This window comes from Chinchilla lanigera, unplaced genomic scaffold, assembly GCF_000276665.1.
Source record: "Chinchilla lanigera isolate Chin_1 unplaced genomic scaffold, ChiLan1.0 scaffold00006, whole genome shotgun sequence".
In the NCBI taxonomy this organism is placed as follows: domain Eukaryota; kingdom Metazoa; phylum Chordata; class Mammalia; order Rodentia; family Chinchillidae; genus Chinchilla; species Chinchilla lanigera.
The window spans coordinates 10,880,847-10,904,821 of NW_004955407.1; the positions used below are offsets into that span (position 1 = coordinate 10,880,847).

The window sequence follows — 23,975 nt, forward strand, 5'->3', positions numbered from 1 at the left end:
CTCTAACCCACAATTATGCCTAAATTTCTGGCAACCATTTATGTGATCTCATTTTGTCATTTCCAGAATGTTTTTTAAATGAAATCATCTAGTGTATAACCTTTCTGGATTGGGATTTACCCTTATCAGAGTTACCTGGTGATTTATCCAGGTAGTCTCATGTATCAGTAATGTATTTTTTTCACTGCTAAGAGTATTCCATGCCATGGATATGCCCTGGTTTGTTTAATCATTCATCCACTGAAAAATATCTGGTGGTTTCCACACTGTAACTATTATGAATACATCTGCTATAAACAATTTATATAGAACTCTTCTTTAATGACTATAAGTTATGTTTGCAATAGGATAAATGTTCAACAGTGCACTCAGTCCCATAGTAGTTGCTTATTTAATTTTTAAAGAAGCTGTCATATTCTTTTGCAGAGTAGCTGTATCATTTTACATTCCCTCTAGCAATATTTGAGAGACCTTGATTCTTAATGCTTTTGTAAGCATTTGTTATTATCATTGTTTTATTTTAGCTCTCCTGATAGGTTTGTAGTTATTTCTCACTGTGGTTTTAATTTATATTCCCTGAATTGTTTATTATTTATGTGTTTAAAACTAGAAATTATAATTTATAATATATAAATTATTGTTTACATGTTTCCATGTTCTTATTTGCTTTTGGTATATCCTCTGAGTAGGATATCTGCTTATATCCTTGGACTATTTTGCAGTTAGAATGTTTATTTACTGTGGAGTACTGAGAATCTTAATATTCTAGGTTCAACTCCTTTGTTGGACCTAGGTTGACAAATATTTTCTTCCCATTTATAGCTTGTCTTTTTACCACTTCTATGTGGACCTTTGAAAAAGTTTTCATTCTTTTAAAAAAATTAACCATCATGCATTCCAATTTGTAGCACTTTGTTTGGTACTTTAAGAATACTTTACCTCTGCTATAGTTTCACCTAAAGGTCTGATGGATTCATGAGCCATTCTGAATTATTTTTTTAAATACGTGATGCATTTTGAGCTTTTGTTTGCATGTGTGCAAGGTTAAAGCATCTTCGCTTGATTGAACTTGAGGTTCCTCTCTGTGGATGTCTGTTAGTTCCAGCATCATTTGTGGAAGAGTCTACGCTTCCACTGAATTGCTTTTGGACCTTTAACGAACATTTGTTGAGAGGCTGGGTACGTCTAAGTGGTGGAGTTCTTTCCTTTACCGCTGGGCTCAGTCCCTACCTCTGCAAAACACAATGATTGTCCACATAGGTCTGTCCATTTGTTTCCGTTTGTTGTCGTGCATAATTACTAAAAACGTAGTGTCTTAAAACAACATTAACTTAGTGTTTTACGGTTCTATGTGTCATAAAAATGGTTCTTGCCAGGCCAAAATGAAGGTGTTGGCAAGGTGTTTACTTCTTCTGGAGTCTCTAGGCTAGAACCCATTTTTCTTGCCTCTTTTAGCTTCTAAATGTTGTTTGTCCATTGGCTTGTGGCCTCTTATTCCATCTTCAAGATCAGCACAACAGCATCACAAATCTCTCACCCTGACACACTTCATGCTTAGAAGAAGCCTTGTCATCCTTTTGGGCCGAAAAGGATAATCCAGGATATATTTCTCATCTCAAAGGCCTCAACTCCAGGCAATTGCTAAAGTCTTCTTGCCCTGTAACACACTCATAGGTTGTAGGAAATTGGGCGTGCACATGTGTAAGTAGCTTGTATTCTGCCTGTGATCATCTGCCTTTTGGTGCCCAGTGATTTCCAATGGAATTATTAGAACTAAATAAACAGGTCTGAACTCCAAAGAATAGTAGCTTAGCAAAGGAATATATAAGCAAAACTCTTAAAATTCCACTCAGAGATGTATTCATCTCATCAGCCATTCAGACAAGTTGTCGCATGTATGTGTGGTGTAATCTGTAACCAAAACTGGTATTAGTTTTCTACTGTTAAGTAAAAGTGGTCACAAATTCAATAGTTTAAAACATTACTCAATTATCTTCTTATAATTTCGTCAAAGGAGAACTGCCATATTCACAGATTCCTCTAACATCCAGGGGATTGCACAAACATATACATAGGTGAGAGAAAGAATTATGAGGCCATTTCAGAATTCTGTCAGTGACTTCATTTGCAGAAAAAGTGCTTTGAAAAAGAGTATTCTGGACATCAATTTGAGGAACATCAGTTTTTATAGTATAGTCAAAGAAAGAATTTTTCAGGGTACTTAGAGTAGTAGGAAGAAATAAAACAAGGGTTTCATGTAGGTAGACTAAGAAGGATTGATTTTTGGGAAGGGAAACAGTCAGCAGTGCTGTGTGCACCAAGTATGAATAGGAACTAGAGCAATTATTGCCCCAGAAGATGACCATCTGAGACCTTGGCAAGACCAGTCCAGTCTGATCAGTGCTAGAGAGAAGAAAATGAAGTTGAAGAGAACGAAGTAGAAACAAAGTACGGTAATAATTATAGTATTTTATGATAATTGGCATTTAACTTTGAAATGATTGTTTCAGTGATCCCTGTTTAAGAATGGAACAAAACATCCTATTAAGACTTTTTTCATTCAAATCTTAAACATGTGGCAAGTATACCTCTAATTTGTGTAAGTTACAGGAAGGCACTGTACAGGATCACTTTACTATGGCCACCGACAAAGAGGTAGCAGTTATTACAGAGAAAAGTTGCAGATACCTTAAATTGTGATTTAAATCACAAAAGTAAAACACGCACATGTGGTATATCACTGTCAGTTAACTATGTTATGTAAAAGCTATGATTTCCTTAAAGCTTTACACTATGATATTGCCATTTTAATGAAGTAACATCTACTTGTCAGATCATTTGGAATAATGTGATGTATGCCTTTAGATTGAGATTTAAAGAAAAATAATAGTTTATTCACAGGTGTATTTCTCTCTCTCGTATCTAGCTACTTAAAGAATATAAAGATGAAGATTGGAATATGGGCAATATAGTACATACCCTCACAAATAGACGCCATCTTGAAAAGTGTATTGCTTATGCAGAAAGCCATGATCAGGTAAAGGAATTCGTGTATACATTCATACCTCTCTCAAAATTTATCACTCTCTTAATTCTTAAAAACATATCTAAGCACAAACTTCTATAGTTTAGTACACTAATTGTACCATATTTTGTGTGTATGAATATCTTTATATGAAAACTTATACTTGAAGGTATTTTAATTTTTCTAGATGTAGAAATTCCAGCTTCAAAATGGAGTATGTCTACTCTGCCACACAATTATTAATAATTTGTACATTGCAGTTGCAGATGTTATATATTTACCTTTGCCGTAAAGAAAAAAAAATTCAGTATAATTTTAGTTTCAGTCCTAGGTTTCCTTCTTCTAGTTTTTCTTTTATGCCCAGGACAAGATTTCCTTATTTTTTTTGCAGTCATGAAAATCCTGCCTGCAGCCCTTGGAGCATGTTCGCCTCTCTGTACTGCAACCTGAAGTTCTGTCTAAAGAGCAAAGCTCATCTTAACCCAGACTTGGTTTCAGCTGGTCATTCAGGTCACTCATTCTAGAAGAGACCTGATTCCCAGCTGCATTCCCGACCCATTTGTCTAAGGCTTCTGTTCTATAAAACAGAGGCTGTTTAGCTACTTATACCCATTTTAATCCTCATAAACATCAAAAATATAATAATTTATATTATGTAGATAAAAAAGGAAGCAGTAAAAAATTTAAATTCCTGGAAGTGTCCCTATTAAAAAAATGGAAAATAAAGAATAAATTTCTCCATCATTTCAGCAGAAATTGACCATTTCATGTAAATTTATATTTTTAGGTTTCTCTTCTAATAAAATATACATAACTAAGAACTGGCTATATGAAGCCCATCAGCCAAAAGCTGCGTGCTATGTGATTTGTAAATAAAGTTCTGCTCATTCATTTACATACTGCTTTCACTGCCCTACTGGCACAGGAGTAGTTGAGGTGACAACATGGCCCCCAGCATCTAAAACAGAAATTTGGCCTTTCACAGAAATTTGGTAATCCGCCCCAAATAGGTATGCTAAATTTTACATCTTGCAGTGTAGGGCAGTCCTCTCTTAAATAGATAATATCCTTGCCGGGTGTGGTGGCGCACGCCTGTAATCCCAGCACTCGGAGGCTGAGGCAGGAGAATCGTTGTGAGTTCGAGACCAGCCTGGGCTACAAAGTGAGCTCAAGGCCAGCCTGAGCTGCATATCGAGACCCTGTCTCAAAAAGACAAAAAAATAAAAAAATAAAAAAATCCTTGACCGTGGAGCAGATCAAATAAGTATGGATTAAATATCCGAACCCAAACTAGAGAAAAGTAACATTAGTTTAACTGGTGGAAGACAAGGGGATGAGGGGTGGGAACCTCTCACCAAGTATGTCGCATAGTAAAAATTCAAATGCATGCATAACTTACGTATTTCTATTGCAAACTCCCAGGAGTTGCAGCACATTGTAAATTTCTAATATGTTTTATCCTGTGAATAAATAAAAAAATACACACTGGAGTAGAATAAACAAATTGAAGATGAAACTGATAGATTCTTTCATGATTCATGGTCTACCTGTAAAGAAACAAACTTGGGAAGAATTTTTTTATACCTTAAAGATTCAGTAATTCAGTCTTATATTACAAATTGTGGAGAATATGGGAATGATATAAGTTGCCTCATGCTTTCCAAAAGGAAGTATCATCTGATCCATAAGACAGATAAAAACCTGAAAATATAAAAGTCTCATTTATAAAATGAATAAGCACAAACATATAAATCTTAGTAAAATATTTTAAATATTTAAAAAGTAACTAAAATTTAGATAAATTCTTAACTTAATAATTAAATTCATAAATTTTAAAGTATCACCAATTTTTTTTGAAGTACTGTGGAGTGAACTCAGTGATGCTCTCCCCCTGAGCTAGATCCCCCAGCTCCTCCCCTTTACTTGAGTCAAGGTCTCACTAAATTACTAAATTGCCCAGACAGACAAGACTTGAGCCTTGAATATGAGATCCTCCTGTCACAGCCTCCCAGAGTGCTGGGATTAAAAACTGTGCCTTACTATGTTAGTCTCTTTCTTCCCTTTCTCTCTCTCTCTCTCTCTCTCTCTCTCTCTAATTGTATGGTTCTTGGTGTTGTAGTTTGGACTAGCCTTGAATTTAAGATCCTCCTCCCTCAGCCTCCAAAGGGCTGGGATTACAAAAGTATATTATCATTCCTGGCTTTACAATGGTGTTTTTTGAGGGTGATTTGATATAAAAATAAATTTTATTTGTGAACATAATCAAAAGATGGGGAAAAATTGGTAGACATTCAAAAGTGAACATAGAGCAGGGTATGGTAGCGTACAGCTGTAACCACCGCGTTTAGGAGCCTGAGGTAGGAGTATTGTCACGAGTTCCAGGCCTGCCCCACCACAAGGTAAGTTCCAGGCCAGCCTGGAATACACAGCAAGGCTCTATCTCAAAAAGCAAACAAGTGCTCACTTCAGCAGCACATGCACTAAAACTGGAAAAAAGCAAATAAAGGTCTTACATGTTCTGACTGTTTTTTGGCCTATTAGTCTAGCTGTTAATCTGTACTTGTAATAAACTTCATAAGGACTTATAAAATAAATAAATGAATCTGACAGTGACACAAAGAAGTTTTAAAAGTAGGAGTGGAGATAAAGGGAAATAAAAAGAACTGAGATATTGTGTACAGATACCAACCCTCACAATGAATGTAATTATTATGTACTGCAAACATATACTCATAAAAGGAAAAAAAGAATTAATGCCATCATACAGAGCTTTAAAGAAGTCATTTCAGTTAGAAAAAGTAGATAGTGATGGTGGATCGGGAGAGCAAGGGCCGATAATCTCGTCACTTGAGAAGCTGAGGCAGGAGGGTGGCAAGTTCCAGTCCTGCCTGGGCAATTTAACAGGACCTTGTATCAGATTAAAAATATGTTAGGTATGCAGCTTAGTAGGAGAGTTTAATTCCCAATACTGTAAATTTTTTTTCTAAATAAATAAATTAGGTTAGCAATGTAATAGACTGATAAGCATTTTTTTAAAGTAAAAACAATTATAGCAGTATACTGAAATTGCAGATTAATTTCTATTCTATATTTCACTCTATGCTCTTGTGTCAGTGTTGAATAATTTGCATGAGTCACCTGTTTTTTAGCCATGAATAATTCAGATTGTTAGGAGACCTCTCAGGGCATTTCTGAACTACCTGCCTACATTACCTATTATCATTCTTTGATAAAAAAGATGAAATTTAGGTTAAATAGCAAAAATAATGAGAAAACAAATTTATATTTAAAAAAAAAAAGGTAGAAAGCACAGGGCATGGCAGCACATGCCTGTAATCCCAGCATTCCAGAAAGCAGGCATAGTAGGATAGCAAGTTTCAGCCCTGCCTGGGCAGTTTAGTGACTTAGGACAACATGTTTCAAAATAAAAATTAAGAAAAGAGCTGAGGATGTAGTTCAGGTGAAAAGCTTAGGTTCAATCCATAGTAGGGCACACACACGCTCACTCACATACATACACACACACACACACACACACACACACACTTCTAGAAGCAAATGTTTTGGTCTGTATTTTTACCAGTGCACCATCAGCATAGAAAGTAACCACTGGGAAATACAAGAAATTATGAATAACCCACACACCTGTCCCACCTTGTTTTCCCACTATGTATGTTGTGTTATTCTGGAAGGAATCAGCACTGCTTCATGCTTGGGTGTGCTGTCCATTTATCTCAGTAGCTTTTATCTCTGCAGGCACTGGTTGGTGATAAGACCTTGGCATTCTGGCTGATGGATGCAGAAATGTACACAAACATGAGTGTTCTAGCTCCTTTTACTCCAGTTGTCGATCGTGGAATACAGCTTCATAAAATGATTCGACTCATTACTCACGCGCTCGGTGGAGAAGGTTATCTCAATTTCATGGGTAAGTGTGAGTTAAGCACATACCTAATCTGTTTAAAATGTTAACTAACACAAATGACATAAATCATGTAGAATATTTTGATTTGGCTTTTCCAATTTAAAACATAAAATTATCTTTATTTCTCTAATATACTATCGTGTAAACTGCAAAATTAAAATTAAACTACTGTAGGTTTATTGTTACAGTAATAACATGATACAAAAGCACACCCTAAATGCTGTCATCTTATTGAATATTGCTGGCAACAGTAGTCTGAAATTATTATTATCCTGAATTTAATCATTCTCAGTTTTATTATTGTCACAGTCTAGATAGAACATAAGAAAAATGTAGTTGTCATATAATTACATACTAAACAAATATCATTGGTCTTCTTGGAGGTAATTGTACACTAGGATGTGTATGTTGTACATATGAAAGCCAAGACTTACGGATATTGTGATGAACAAATTTATATTTATAAATAGTAAAAAAGGTCAATTTGAAGGTCACTAGTATCTGACGGATGTTACGTGGCAAAATACAGGAATTGTATGGTGGTTTTTTTTTATTTTTTTATTTTTTTATTTTAGAAATTAAAGGAGGAAAATACTAACAGACAGACAACATTTTACAAAATAGCATAGGATCAGTACAGACATTACAGAGTTACAAACAGAGTGGTAGGGAATTAACAATGCTTGTTGTATTACATATTGATATCTTCAATATAGTTTCTCATGAAAACACATATAGACATACAAAGCTAATCAACCAATGCCTCACTGACAGTTTCTTTCAGCAAGGAAATACAGGACAGTAGAACACCCGTGTATGGTGGTTTTGTTCTATTTGGTCAGCAACAAACATTTTAACATTTGTGTTTTAGGAGATTTTACCCATTTTTAGACTAGACAAAGGTGGACAGACTGAAAAATATGTACAAAAGACTGACTTTTCTAGTATTAAATCCTTAGAACTCTTTATGTTGTTTTCATTTCTATGTGGAAGTTTTAATATGAAGTCTCAGATTGGATTTTTATGATCCTCTTGTTTACTCATTGTAAGTTAAGAAAAAAGTCCAAGAAATCATACCTTGTATGTCACTTGTATTAGCAAAACCTTGGAGTATATTCCTCTCTTCTCAGAGTCACACAAATTAATTAACATTCTTTCCTGCCAGAAAATTTTCTCCCTGACCTGGGTGGTTGTACACTGTGAGCTAGACAGAAGGCCAGGCTTCTGCTTTGCAGGCATTGGATCCACAGCTAAAGTAACCTTAGTTAATACCAGCAGATCCCACCTACCTGGTATTCTGCGGTATGAACATCTCTGAAACAAAGGATTGCACAGTAAACTTGTTCAGCTGTATGCTAATGTAAAGTTTGAGTCTTTGAACCTATGCATATAAATTCACTGACATGTAAAATGAGACATGGTGTGGGGGGCTAATGGGAGATTTAAAATGATTGATTTCATTTATGAAAGCATAACTTACTAAAGTGTTATAGCCTATTAAAAGGCTTCCCTTATATCTAGAAACCAAAACAATATTTTGAAGGTTCAAAATAAAATAGATGTCTGTATCCCCGGTGTCGGTCCTAGTTCCTTAATTCTTTTGAAGCCCACTGTATCTGAAAAGTAGAAGTCCTGACTCAGTCTATTGTTTTATCTTTGAAGTTGTTTAAATGACGTCAGTTTACCTTTGCCAATCATGTCAGGAGTTGGAGATAAAAGTCCCTAAAGAAAAGAAAAGTCCCTTTTAAAAAGAAAGTCCCTTTCCTGAGGATGCTGTCTGTTGAAGACATGAACTCTGGCCTTTGACGCAGAGTAGAGCAGAGCCTTCAGGAAATCATCAGAGTAAAGCAAAGCGATCTGCACAGGACAGAGACTTAATGGCCATGTTTAATTTAAAATTATGAATTTGGAGAAAGGCCTGATAAAAGTTCGTGATGCCACCTATTTCCTGTGTCTTAATCAATGGCTTTCCTATGGGTAGAAGCATCTTTTAGAGAACTAGAGAACTGACAAGTCTCTAAGAACTCAATAAATTTTCTCCAATTTTATATTATCACTTTAACTATATATATAATATACATATATAACTATGCGTAACTATACATACCCGTACTGTATACACACATATACACATACACATATACAATCTCCAGCCTAAGGGAGGCGAGTGTCTGATGTTTTCAGAGCTCTTCTCATGGAACTTTTCACTAGTGACTCCACAAACATAATTACTCCTGACATCTGTCTGAAAGTAGATGACCATATTTGTGCTATCAAATAAAATTTTGAAGTTATTCATTGGTATAAGACTAAGAGATCTTTTGTGTTTTTATTATTTTTGTCTTTAAAACAAATGACTGCTAATTTTAACCCTAAGACCTTTTCACAGTCTACATTTTTTCTATCTCTTTACATAAACCTACCATTTCTTCAACTTTAACGTCTTCTAATCACTATAAAATTTCTGAATATTGATGTTATTTGGTGAAATTGAATACTTTCCCATATGCTGTCATGGCTGTAAATATCTGTCTCTATGTTTTATGATCCTATCACTATCCAGCTGAAAGTTTTCAGTGACCACTGCATCCTCCAGCTGAACTGTGAGCCGCTATGGAAGCTCTCCCATGGGGTGCCCCAGTGATCGCTTAGCTCCAGCCAAGCAAGCTGGCTTTCAGCTGAGTTTAGTGGCCAGTGCTTGTTTGCTGAGATCTATACCTTGTGTTGCCTGCCTCCTCTACAACCTGGAATGGCCCCACACAACATCTACTGACCTGACCAAATCTTTTGTCTTCAAACCTCATTTCCTAGGGAGACCTGTCCTAAAGCCACATACTAGCCTGTGTTTCCTGTTACAATTTTTTTTATATAAATTAATGTTCTTTATTCTATGAAGGAACAAGTAGGTGAGGACCAACCCTAACCCTAACACTGACCAGAGCTCTAACCCTAAATCCTAATCTACCCCTAAACCTTACCTACTCCTGTTACAATTTTTGCATTACTTTTCACTTACTTTATAGGTTTCAAAATATCACAATTGAAAAATTCTTAAATGTATGACTTCCTTGATAAATCTAATATTGAGTGAAAATAGGGGTCAATTGTTTCTTATATTTTATAGCTTCATGAACTGCCATGTTACAAAGCTGTCATGATTTTCTTAAAAGGACATCGCGGGGGCGGGGTATTCTCTTGTAATACTTTTAGTGTATCTTCAATCACCAGTTGTAATTACGAGAAAAGTAATTTTTTCAAGTAGCATGTAAGAAATTAGTACTTAAAAAGAGCAATTTTAGAAATTTGACATGGAGAAGTAACTGTTTCTAAGCATTTAAAAACTTTTCAAGTTTCTGAAATTTCATTTTTACTTCCCTCATAAAGGAATTGTGAATTAAAAGAAATAAGGAAATAATAGCATATTTATGTAATTTTTCATTTTAATATATTTACATGAGTTTATTAAGCATTCAGATATGCGTTCTGTTTATCAAAAATCAAAAAAAGCAATATAGATTTTCTGAGAACAGTACCAGTTTGACTGTTTTGTTTAATGTTTCTAAATTTGAGTTTCAAAAATTTCTAATCACTCTGGTTGAAGTTTGGGAAAATTTGCCATGCATTTTTGAGTTGCTGGATTATTTTAATTGGTTTCATTAGTACAGACTGCTTTTTCTCCTATCATATATTCATGAAAGAATGAAATATAGAAGGACAGCAGACATGGCTAAAGTATTTTTATATTTTTATGTTACTGATCGTGGGAAGTATGGTAAAAATATTAATAAAATTAATATCAGCATAGAATTCTATACTTTCTGAAACAGTGTCATATGAATTACCTAAATCTTTTTTTTTTCTCTTAATGCCAAATCTGAGTTCAAAAGAAACCTGGGGCCAAATGGTATAGTACTGAGTTATATTGGTTAGATATTCCAAGTCCCTGTTGTTTACAGCTACAACCCTCAGAAGTAAAGGAATATGTCTGATGTGCCAAAAGTAGAATATGGCAGCAGCTGATCAGTGACTTTTTTTTTATGATTTCCAAGTTGAAAAAATTAGAATAAAATATAATTAGCTCAATATGTAGATTAGGCACAACTGTATGCTTTATGAACACATCGAGGGAGAAGGTACAGCATAGTGGTTAAGAAAACTACACAGTGGAATCCAGGTTTATTGCCTTTTCATGTGGGACTTGAGTAAGAAGAATCAGCATTCTGTGCCTTTTTTAGCAGAATGACAGAGCAGTTCCTGCTTCATAGGGTTGTTTTGAGAGTGAAGTGATTTAGTACATGTACAAAACACAGAACACTTTTAAGTACGTAGTTCATAATTATTTCTTAACGTTACCTTTACTATTTTTAATATTATTAGTTATTCCATTACATATATGAGTCTTGAATGCTATGTTCTGATTCCATTGTTTTAAAATCTTGTTTCATGGTACATTATTTAATATCAAAGTTCCTCTAAGATATTAAATTTATTTATGGTTTAAAACGTAAGGAAAGGTACTTGTGTAAAAAATCAATATTTTCCCATTTTATATAGTGATAAATTAAGCCATTTTCTGCAGTTTTATGAAGAATAAATATTACTTCTCTTTTTCATTCTCAATATTGTCTATTGAATGTTGCTGCTAAAACAGGCCTTTCATGTGCCTTACTTTTTTCATTTCTAAAAACGCTGATGGCATGTTTGTGTCTGTTGTGTAGTTTTATTTGTGGTGTATACACATAAAGTATCAGAACAGATTTAGTATGTTTTTCTGGCATATCTGAGCACAGAATTTCTATACACATATGCATACACAGACACACACACACACACACACACAAACACACACGGAGAAATGAGAGGGAGGATGGACAGAGAGGGAGACAGTAGAGTCACTCTTAAGGCAAGTTCAATTTAACACATTAATTAGTTTGAGATATATATCAGTTTAAGCTATAAACTGAGTTTATTCATTATGCATTTTACCATGTGTTTTAATACAATTTACAAGATTCCTCATCCTTCAGATATTTGTAGGGATCTGCTGTGTACCAAGTATGGGTAAGTGGTATATTGAAAGCTGAAAAATAGTTTTTGCCTTTAGGATCTTGGAACTAATGGGAAAGTGTAGATGGGTATCATACCAGTATCTTTATACTAGTATCTGTGTGCTCTAGATACAGTGATAGAGGTTAGCAGAGAATATCATGAATGTGTAGAGAAGTGGGCTGGCAGATTATTGGTAGAATCTATGAGCTGCTTCAACTGGATGCACTTGGAATAAGGCTCAAGAAAGCTATGCAGCGAAATCAACAGAAACCAGAGTGTAACTGAAGCTATGGAATAATAATATAAGATGAAAATCAGTTGGGAATATTAAACTTCAAATAAATGCAAACAGAAACTGCAACCTGCAGATATTATTTTAGAGCTAATTTGCTTATTGGCAAGCTTTATTTTGTTCACTTTTTGTAGTACTGGTGATTGAATCTAGGGCAAGGCCATCACGCTGAGCTGCATTCCAAGGCAAGTTTTTCATGTTGAGACATGGTTTCACTAAGTCATTAAATTGCCCTGGCTGGGCTCAAATTTATAGTACTCCTGCCTCAGCCTTGCAGAATGCTAGGACTATAAGCCTTCACCACCACTGGTCAGTTTATTGGCAAGTTTAATGAAAAAACTATGATTTTTCTCAATTACTTCAAAGTATTGTGAGCTCTGTGGTAAGAAAGACCTGGTATTAATGATTGCATGACTTTACAGTTAAGTTTTTTCTCTTTACAACTTGAAAGGTCAGGGTTTAGAAAAACAAAACATATGAATGTTGATAATCTGTAAGAATATCTTGATCACTTCTTATAATCATTGGTAAATATGTTCAGTGGTAAAAATAGGTACATTGAAATACACTTCCTCACATATAGAATGATCTCAGTGAACATATGTTAATTGTGTTCAGATAAAGCAAAAAACCAATTAAGAGAAGAGAAAGATAAAGATAAGGGTGTACATTAGCTAAGCATGGAGGTCCACATTTATAATCCCAGCTACTCAGGAAGCTGAATAGAAGAATTCAAGCTTGAGGTCAGTCTGGGCAACAGAAAGATCCCACCAAACCATAACAACAAAAATTTTAAATGTTGCCCAGCTTTCTAGTGATATCTGTTTATCATGGAATGATATCCTTTCCTACTACAAATAGTTGAGAAAGGCAGATTAGAGTTGAGTGGTCTTATCATGTGACTGCTTAGGAATTGACATAAGGTATAAAGAATCTTGATAAGGTAAATAAATCATCTACTATGTGTGTAGTGATCAGACTTTCAGGAGAAAACCACGAATATCAATGCTGTACTACTAAATCTGCATAACAGAAAAATTATAGCATTTACAGAATTTTGTATTAAACTCCTTTGAATTCTAAAAAGAGAAGAAACCAAATGTTTAATTTTTAAATAATGACCTTATATAAATATTTTAAATTATTAAAGTTCAAATTAAGATCTAGTATTAGGCATGTATTTTACTCATCGAAAATAGGCAAAATGTAAATTTTATAATCAGCCAACTGAAAAGAAAGAAATAATAAATTCAAAGATGAAATAAAATTAATATTTTAAGGTGAATTTTATTAAAAACTATAAGAAGTATTAGTGTGTTTTTTGTGAAACAACATATGGCTTTTCACAAAGCTTTTAGTAACTGCACTAAACCACAATGGTAAGGAAAAAGTTACAGTGGACAACTAATGCCAAATATTTTCTTAATTTAGAGAAATCAAGTCTCTTATCTAAACTTTAAGAGACTTTAAAAATGATTTTTTGTTTCTCTTCTACAAACTAAAATCTTTTTGTCCATAGCTTACTGCCAGTTTGGTTTCAAGGAAATTGTTTTGTTTCCCCCCAGTTTAACTTTATCTTCTTTAGTTTCATCTTATATACTTAGAGATTCCAACACAGTGAGCTGAATAACTTCCACTTCTGTCATGTTCGTATTATACTTGTGAAGAAAACCTTTGAACTAAAGTAGGAATTACTCTTGGAACAGAAGCTTTGCTTTCTTGCTTGCCATTTTCTTCTTCCTTTGGGGATTATGGCATTATAGAAGAGCACTTTTTAAATGAGTACACTTTCATTTGATTTGAAATTTTAAAGCTGCATGTAATTCTCTGAGTATATTTCAAAACATAAATGCTTCAAATTTCTCACTAAAAAAACCTGAAATAGCAAAGTTAAATCAACAAAATGATCAAGATTTCACTACTATACCATATAGCCCAGTAATTAAGAAAAATGAAAACTCATTTTGCCACTGTAAAACATATATATTCCCTATATTTGATGCTAACCCATATAAATTAAAATAGCCAGAAAACTATGGAATCAGTTATACTGATTTGTGCAAATGAAACTCATTTTCATGCCTTGTTTCTTCCTTCTACAATGCAGATTTTTTTTTAAAAAAAATTGAAAATCAAGAGAAATGAGTAACAAGGTATACAAAGAACAGCCTATAAAGCATAAAGCATTTGGGAACTTTTAGAACCTTTGCTAAATGTTCAGGTAGTTATGCAGTACACATACCTTTTATGCCAGAAATTGTTTCAGATATTGCACCAAATGCTTAAAATGCTGTCATGGGCAGGATGGATGGAGTGCCTGCTCTCAGAGAACTTGTCTTCCATTAGAGGCAGCAAATATAAAGTAAATTAGTGAAAACCCATCTGCAGAAAACTGACACAGATGAAACAAAAACATTCCTACAGTAGAGAATGCCAAAATAATTATAAGATGGATCCTTACAAATTTGAAACTGTTTTATAAGAATACAGAAAATAGATTTCTAAAGACAGTAAACAGAATGTTCAAAGATCCTGAGAAGGAAAACCTTAGAGCCTACAACGAAATGGAAGGAGAACGGTGTGATTGTAACACAGTGCCAGAGAAAAGTGACACAGGCATACTTGGTTGGGAAGGTAGATAGCTGTGACATCATAAAGGATGTAACAGGCCTTGGCAAAGAGGTGGACACCCCATTACAAGTTCAGGTATGCTTAATGAGGAATATTTTGTTCAATGAGAAATATTTGAAGGTCCTATACTGTGTTTACCAAAGGTAACTTTTGTTACTTAAGAGTTGAGTAGGACAGGAAGGAACACAGGATGCTACTGAGGAGTTGTGGAAGTGGTCAGGACAAGCTGTGCTGATGGGAGAAAGAGGCAAAGCAGTGAGATAGAATTTTGGAGGTAGAATGAGTCTGGATAATAGGACTTTTAATTCTTGACAAAGAGTAATCAAAGAGTGAGTTCAAGATTTTTGGTTAGCAACCAATATTTGATATTCCCACTTTATGATATGAAAGATAATATTAGAGAATTAGGATAAGAATGAAAATGAGGAGTCTAATTTTACACATATCACCTCTGTATTTTAAATACCCAAGTAAAATGCAAACAGTTGAACTCAGTAAATACCAAAGTTGGAAAAATGAATTTGGAAGACTTGAACATGTGAATGTTCATAGAACCATTATACTTGTAAAGTCTGCCGCTGGAGTTGAGAATTACATTCCAAGAAGCAGAAAGGCCCGAGCTAGGCCTCAAGGAACACCAGTGTCCGAAGAGAATTCAGGAAATGAAATGGAAAGGAACCATAGGGTAAAAAAAGAAGGAAAAATGGGACTGTAAAAGCATGAAAACCAAGGCACAGTATTTCAAAAGGGAGTAAATACTAATTTAAATGAAATAAGGAAAAGAAGTGAGCAGACCAGAATAATTTTAGGGGATAGTGATGATAAAAGCAGACTGAACCAGGCAGAAGCGTGAAAGCCAGGTAACACTTTTGTAAATAGTTCTTTTGTCTTAAAAAGTGATCTTTAAAATAAAAAATAAATAAAAATAAAAAAGTGATCACATAAAAAGTTAGTAGTGAGAGTGGGATGGGGATCAAGACAGGCTGTTTCCCTATGAAATACAAGTGCACGTTAATATTGTTAGAATTGTTCAAAGGGCGTGGTTCTGTGCTGAAAGCAAGACCAATATAAAAAAAGAAGAAAAGGGGTGATCAGTGGAAAGTTTGATATTTATATGAAGAGGCACTCCTCCCCAGAAAAGACAGGAAATGGATACAGGGGTAGTCAGGTGTAAGTGGAGTTTTGTGAAGGTGAAATTCTTTAATAACTTAATGAGGTCATCACCTGAAGGAAGAAGGGAATAGGATGGAGAAAAGAGAAGGTATGAAATGGATATCTTCAGGAGTAAAAATATGAGAAAACCAAATTAAGTGTCTCGGTAAGACTGCATACTTATCTGACAACTGCAATCAGGACTACAGTTTGACACAAGCTGTTGGCTGTGTTCCATTTTCTGTACAAGCTGAGGGTTGAGGGATGATTCAGGTTTTGTCAGGCACCTATCAAAAAGAAGACAACAAAGGGAGGATTTTGAACAATGGAGAAATAATTGATATAATGGAGAGCTAGAAAAGTTGCTGACAAAGGAAGAGGAGGGGTAGGAGGAAGAGAGGAGAGGAAAGGAGGAGAGTGGAGAGGGAAAAGGAGGGGAAAGGAGAAGAAGGAAGGGAAGGAAAGGGAAGGGAAAGGAAAAGAAGGGGAGAGAGGAAAAGGAAGACAGGTTACAGTATATGTTGAGCTCTCCCATTAACGCATGGTCGGCAGATTGGATTTGGATTTCACTTAACAAAAAAGACAAGGTGAAACAGGTTGTTCCTCGATGTCATCGAGAAGCTCTCTAAAATGTGTCTTTATCAGTACCTGAAATCTAAGTCAGAGGCCTTTTTAGCTTCTCTTGTATTGATTGTACAGAAAGGCTTTGCATTTAGCTGTATGCATAAGTTTACTAAAACCGAGTCAATAAAGAATAAACTATTTGTGTGTGGCTTATAATGTGGGCCATGTGATGTGTGGGACATATGTTTCTACTGCTTTCTTGTTAAGGACTTTCATTATGGTGATGTTATTCGACTTCCTGTAATGAGTGATACCTGTGGAGAAAGAGGCGCAATTACCAACTGGCAATCTTCTCTCTCAGCAGTATTATGAAATTTCCATTACTAAATTTGAAGGATTTTCCCAATATGATTATATTGTATTTTGACATTTGAAAATTCCGTGGGACATTCTTTAATGAGAGCCTTACATTCTCCCCAAAGCTACAGGGAAAGTTGATGAATTTTGTCCTAAGTGTCAGTCTGCATTTATTGATAGCTGCGTTAGACTTCAGCATAAAATGTGTGATCTTACTTCAAATCTTCCATCTGTGATTGCTTAATGTCAGACTTGTAAACTCTTCCTTTTCTCTGATAGATAGGAATACAATAAAAATTTAAATATCTTCCTGCTAAGTGCTGGAATGGAGGCAGTTACAGAAAGACAAAATACACTCCTCTGAACAGTAGGAGTGCTAATTTTTGGCATTTCCACCAAGCTTGTTGAGGCAAGTTCACTGAATATAACATGACTCATAGAGTCTATAAAACTGAGCTGTGAAAAACTGCAAAATTCTCGGTATGAGCAGTCATAAATGGCCTGATGCTCCATTAAAATGCTCAGAGACACAAGTAGCAGATACTGTGGATGGCAGCGATCTAAAGGTAATGGGCCTGATTCGATTCATGGCACACTGATAACCAATTGTAGCTGGCACTTAATGATGACCTACCATGATTATGACATTGTGCTGCCATTTGAGCCAGATTCCCCCAGTATGAAGCTCTGGCATTAGTAGTATTTTAAGATTATACCATGTGACTTTCATAAATTGAGGTAAAATGTAGCTATCCACTGACAAGGGAAGTACAAAAAAGGAAAGGTAGGGCCAGGGACAGACAGATCCATAGGCACTGGAATCACTTTAGGAAGCTTGTAAAATTTCTTAGCTCTTCCTCCTCAGGAGATTTCAATGGCCTATACTGGAAAGGCCTCCACCAGCTTAGCTTTCACAAACAAGATTTTGTCTCCAAATTTTTGCTCATCATCATAACCTAAGAGTATGTCACTTTAGAGAAACTCCACCTTAATCTCTTAAAGAATGTTTTAATGTAATTTAACTACATTTTCTCTATCTATTCACTTGATAGAAAGTCTATTAAATCTTGTAAAAATGTGAAAATTTTATAATCATTTCCATATTGAGAGAAGAAAAAGATGCCACTTCCACTTTTATTGGTTCCTCGTCTCTTAGCCTTTTACATAGTAAAAGAACTTCTTTCTGATTTATTATTAGAAAAACCTAGTCAGAAGACTGGAGATTTATTACTATTGAATTAATAGTTTATTTTCATTAAGGAGACTTGTTGGGCAAATAAATGTATTTTTCTATGCAGGACAGTTTTATTGCTCATGTGTTGATTTCAGACAAACATCTACTATGTAGGGCATTTGTCTCTGTCCTGGAGGAGTGATAGCATCTTATCACCAGTTGGAAGGGAAATTGCCAAACACAGGAAAGTCTAATAGATTTGCTTTGCTTTTCATCTCCTTCTCTCACTGTAAGATCATCACATACAGGAATTACATGTTCAAGGTTGCACAGCAGATTTCCAGTCTAAAGAAAAACAGTAAACTAGCCTTACATCTTAGACTAATCCCAAAGGAAAAAACACATTTGCTTCTAAAATTACCATCTATACTTTCCCCTCTCGGAGTTGTGTGTGTGATGATTTTACCTTGATGAGTAGAGAGAAACCTTATCCTGTGTTTTTATGGATTACATACACACACTTATTCTGACTATGGGTGTATATATGTGCCTATCCTCTATCTACATATGTATATTTGTATGTGACTACAGGTATATGAGGTATGATGAAATGATAACTTTAAAAAATCTATTACAGTAAAAGTGCCATGAATTCCCATCAAAATGCTCCTCCTCACTTTGAAATCGTCCCATCATTCTTGCCACTTTCTGAAACAGTTCTGGAAGTCCTCTTTTCTGAGTGCTTTAGATGCACTGTTATATAGTCAGCTTTCTTTCACTTAAGCAAAATGCCTAAGATAATCAATTTCTAAGGAGAAGAGTTTTATTTCAGCTCTTAGTTTTAGAGGTTCTAGCCTGTGGTCAATTGGCACCATTTTTTGGGCATGAGGCAAGGCAGTACATTATGGTGAGAGCATATGGCAGGCAAACCCACTTACCTCATCACTTGGAAGGAGAAGAAAATGTGGAGGGACCCTGTTTTCACTGGCCCCAATAAACATGTGAATCCAGTGACCTAAGGAGCTACCTAAGGACCTCTTAAAAGACTACCACCTCCCAATGGACCACTGTAGGCACCAACTATTTAACATCTGGGCCTTTGGAAACTTCCAGATCCAAACTATATTAGAGGTATATATATACGTTAACATTATATGTCAAAATTTTGTCAAACCATTTTTTGTGACTCATTACCTAGCATTTTAGAAGAACTCCAAAACTTTGCCTCTTAGCTATGAGCCTGAAATCCTACGGAAGATTTGTTTAAATATAGAGGTTTTTCTAATTCTAGGATGCTCTGTCAAATTTGTCCTCTTCCTAAAGTTGGTGGATTCTACTTGAGTTGTGAGTAAAAATAAATTAATATACATGGGAAGTATCACTAGTTCTGAGTCTCCAGTGTAGTATTATATTTGCAATTAAGCCTGATGTCGTTCCAGAGGCCCAGCTGAATGACAACCTCATTTTATTTGATGGGACATGCCAATAAAGGACAGGCATCACCCCCACCCCCAACCCCCACCCCCATTCTGTACAGCCCATGTTATTGGTTTCCTTCATGGAATGTCTGCTGTTTTACTAGGTCCTTAAACTTTACTAATTTCATCTCTCAACTTTACTAATTCTCTCTTCTCTAGTTTTACAGCATGAATAAGTTTTATTTGACTCATGGCCTCTTAGCACTTTTAATAGTTTTTCACATTTACATACACATGCACACATACATACACACCCCTCCCTCCTGCTCCTAAAAAGAATTTTAGTTCAAATGCCAAATGCCTGGTTCTGTCAATATCAGTTAAATAAATTGTACATTTTCATGGGCAAAAAGTGTGGTTAATTGATTAGATGTTGCTGGACTGTTTGAGCTCTATGCCGTCATCTCTTTGAATGTGGTGATCAGAGTTCAAAACACAAATATTACACTCTGGGACTATTTCTCTCAAGTAACTTACCAAGTTGAGAGTAAAACTTGAATTTAAATCTTCTTGAGACAAGACTTGGGACTAAAATCATTAAGTTTTAGATCATTATCGTAGTCTACACCTCTGTACTCCAAGTATAGGGAAGAGGGAGGAGGCGTGGAAGGGAAGCGGGAGAGAAAGGGAGGAAGCAAAGGAGACAAACATGAGCTGTGCACACTATTCAATTCAGAATAGAGAGATATAAGTAGTGTTTCTTTTCATTTCTAAGAGAAACATAGGTTTGTCCTTCAGAATATATTTCCCAAAAATATATGAGGAGATGCAGATTATGTCAATCTCAGCAGTATTTTAGCATACTACTCTAAAAGAGCTATAATTTTCTGAGCATTTCCCTTGAGTGAGGATGTGTGCTAAGTGTTCACCTATAAGATTTCACTGGAAACTCTGTGGTGCCCCTGCAGTTTAAGTATGATTACATTCATTTCACACATAAGAAAATGAAATGTTGGGCTGGGGATTTAGCTCAACGGCAAAGCGCCTGCCTGGCAAGCGCAAGGTCGTGAGTTCGGTTCCTGGTACCGGAGAAAAAACCAAAAAATAAATAAATAAATAAAAAGAAAATGAAATGTTAAGTGACTTTCGATTTATATGAGAACTAGAGATTGAACCCAACTCTGCTCAAAACATTGGCACCACTTCCCCCCGGTAATATTATTTTATTATGAAATGAATATTATTTTATTATGAAATAAATATATAATATTATTTTATTATGATATGAATGCTAAGCTTGGCAGTGATGCTGGTGGAACTTCAGCTGTAGACGTCTGTACTGACTAGCTTTCCTGTCACGAGGACCATTATACCTGGCACTCTGAAGAGATTCCACCACTGATCTCCTAGTGGAAGGCAGCAGCACCATGGCAGAGGGAGCTGGCAGAGGAATGCTGCGTAGTTCATGCTGTCTGGGAAGCACATTAGAGGAACATGCCCAGACAGGAAGGACAAAGGACCAGATATAGTGCCCAAGTCATGCCTCTATGACCACCCAGTCTACACAACAGAATGCTTTACTGTCATGATATCTGTACAGCAGACCAGATATAAAATGTCTGCAGAGCACAACAGATCACATTTCATGTTGTGTAGTGACCTATGAAAGAAATTGAGAGAAAGGAAGTGATTTCCAAACTATAATGTCACAAATTAATAGTCTCCCCTGTTAACTTGACATAGTCATTCCTTCATTATACACCGATTGGGCCACTACAGCAGAGAGCCTAGGAATTGGGGAACAAAACTTGAAACTTAGCCCATAGCTCATGGGATACTTCTGTCCAGAAAGGAGACCAATTAAGCAGATGTAGGTGTGTTTGCTGATAACTGTCACCATCAAGACCTGCATAGAGTATTGTATGTACTTCAGGGAAGAACAATAAATTATCTGCTCAGGCCAGAAGACGGTGGGGCAGCAGGGAAGCCTTCCTATATAGGTAGCAATGGAGTATAAAGTATCCCTTTGCCGTCCTTCTGGACTTCTGAAAACACCTGTCTGTGGGATGGTAACTGTGCAAGGCTAAGGAGGGGAAACAATAAGGTGCACATTTTGAATGTGAGTGACTATGTCAGAGAGAAGCCTGACACAGAAACGGAGGCCACTTCGTGGAGAGCTTTGGATAGCTTTTACAGAGGGCACACACACTCGGATCCATAGTGTAGATAAGTTCCTTGATTGAAGACTTCACAGACGGTTTGAAGGGACAGTAACCCTAGACTGAACATAGCGTCGTTCAGTCTTAGCATAGTCTTTTGTCACCAAATTCTTTTCATTTGGTTTAAAATTATAGGTCTAAATTCTTTTCACACTATTCACATTAGTCAGTTTATTGAACAAATCTCCCCAGCTGAGTTCAAAACTGCTTTTTTCATTTTTAAAAAATTATGTTTCTGAATATTATGTAAAAATAAAGTTCATTTTCTGAGACCCCAAGAATACTAGAATCTCTCTGACTTTTTACTCAAATGAGAGATTTAATTAATTGTACATTATGTTATAGATGATAGGAATACAATTATATTGTTTTATATAAATTATGTCTTGGCTTATTTGTAATTTCTTTGTTTGTTTTTTTCTGGTACCGGGAATTGAACTAACGATGCGCTTGCCAGGCAGACGCTGTGCCGCTGAGCTAAATCCCCGGCCCTGCTTATTTGTAATTTTTATAAATTATGTTTTATGTATTTATATATTCTATATCACTTCAGTCTGTGTGGATAAGAGTTGTTACTGTGAATGTACAAAGATTGTTGAAGAGGGTCTTTGAATCTTTTCATTTATTTCATAATTCAACAACAACCCAGGTACTTAACTTTATAGGGACTTGCCTTGTGTAGTTTTATTGTAAAATGTGGGTTTTAAGGTAGCCCATATAAAACTTGTATTGTCTAATACCTGCCATTTGAAAAAGTTGTCTTTAATTTAAATTCAAAAATAATATTTTTAAAAGAATTCTGTAATATAGCAAAAAATCACCCCGTTATCTTTTGTAAAATTATTTTATATAATTAAGTTGCTTAAGTTAGACCTATAGAAGCATAAATTACAAATAAAAATACTATAACTTTTTAAAGTATAAATAGTGGTACAATAATACCTACATTATAATACCTGTCCTTCAAAAATATATTTAGAAAACCCTACTGGCAATTAACTAAAAAACTACTGCTAGCCCTAAAACTGTAATTCCACTTTAGGTTTTTATAAAAGAATGTTATGGCTTGGGAGAAACAGCTTTTTAAGCTTTTTTTTTTTTTTTTTACACATTATTTTCTAACAGACTCTCATAATTTATTTTAATAAAATGAACTGTTGTAGGTATTTGAGTTTTACTGAAACTTACAAAACCACAGTCACTCAGAGGTTCCATTTTGACATAGGCTGAAATGACCATGTGGAGAAGAAAAGGTAATAAAATTAAGCCTACAAACCTAGATAATCTGCAACTTCAATAATATAACCATTTATCTAGTAAGTTTAAGATACTGAAAAGAGTCATGGGTTAAAATTTCATGATATATTTGATAGGAAATTGTAAATGGCATGCAAATATTTTGCTAGGAAATTGTTATATTGAATTATTTTTATAATGTCTCTTTCTACCATAGTAATCACCTTTAAAAGTAAAAGCCTTAAAAATTTCCCAAAACAGGAAAACATAGGATATGTTCCCTTATTCCAGGATCTTATGTATAGTTTAATAAGAAATATCACTTTACTAGATACTTAAAAAGATAATTTTAACACAACTACTCACTTCACATTTTGTGTTTTCTTTTTACATAAAATACTGTATGTTTAAAATATGTTTTCATTTTCATTAGTATATTAGGGTTACATAATGGTTACAGTCCTTGTAAGGAATTGGTTCAAGCACATTACACGTCTTCATTTTTTTTCATCCCCTTCCATTCCTCTCCTTCCCCACTCCTTCCCTATCACACCATCTCTTGACCCCCTTCCTATTGGAAAAAATCTATCTCCATATGTCCTATAACTTATCTTTTGTTCTTCACTTATATATTGGGTTTCTCATATAAGAGAAACCATGTGATATTTAAGCTTGTGTGTCTGATTTATTTCACTTGATATTTTCAAGGTATATCCATTTTCCAAAAATGACTCAAGTTTATCCTTCTTTTGAGATTTCATCCTACTCCAGAAAGAATGGCTATCATCAAGGAGTTAATTAAAACTATTTTTTAAGATCAGCTTATTTTATGCCTAAGTATAAACTTTAAAATAATTATCTCTCCCTCCCTTCCCCCTTCCCACCTCCTCCCCTCTTCCTCCTCCTCCTCCTTTTTCTTCTCCTTCTCCTTCT

The 23,975-nt window shown here is 35.1% G+C and overlaps 1 protein-coding gene across 1 annotated transcript in view; it reads left to right on the top strand.

Moving 5' to 3' along the window:
* The window catches only part of Gbe1 (glucan (1,4-alpha-), branching enzyme 1), a 267,155-nt gene that overhangs the window by 188,765 nt on the left and 54,415 nt on the right, over positions 1–23,975 (top strand). Inside the window, exons 11-12 of the mRNA XM_005375541.2 lie at positions 2,927–3,037; positions 6,782–6,953. Of these exons, the coding sequence (XP_005375598.1) occupies positions 2,927–3,037; positions 6,782–6,953 (283 nt within the window). The remainder of the gene's footprint in view (positions 1–2,926; positions 3,038–6,781; positions 6,954–23,975) is intronic.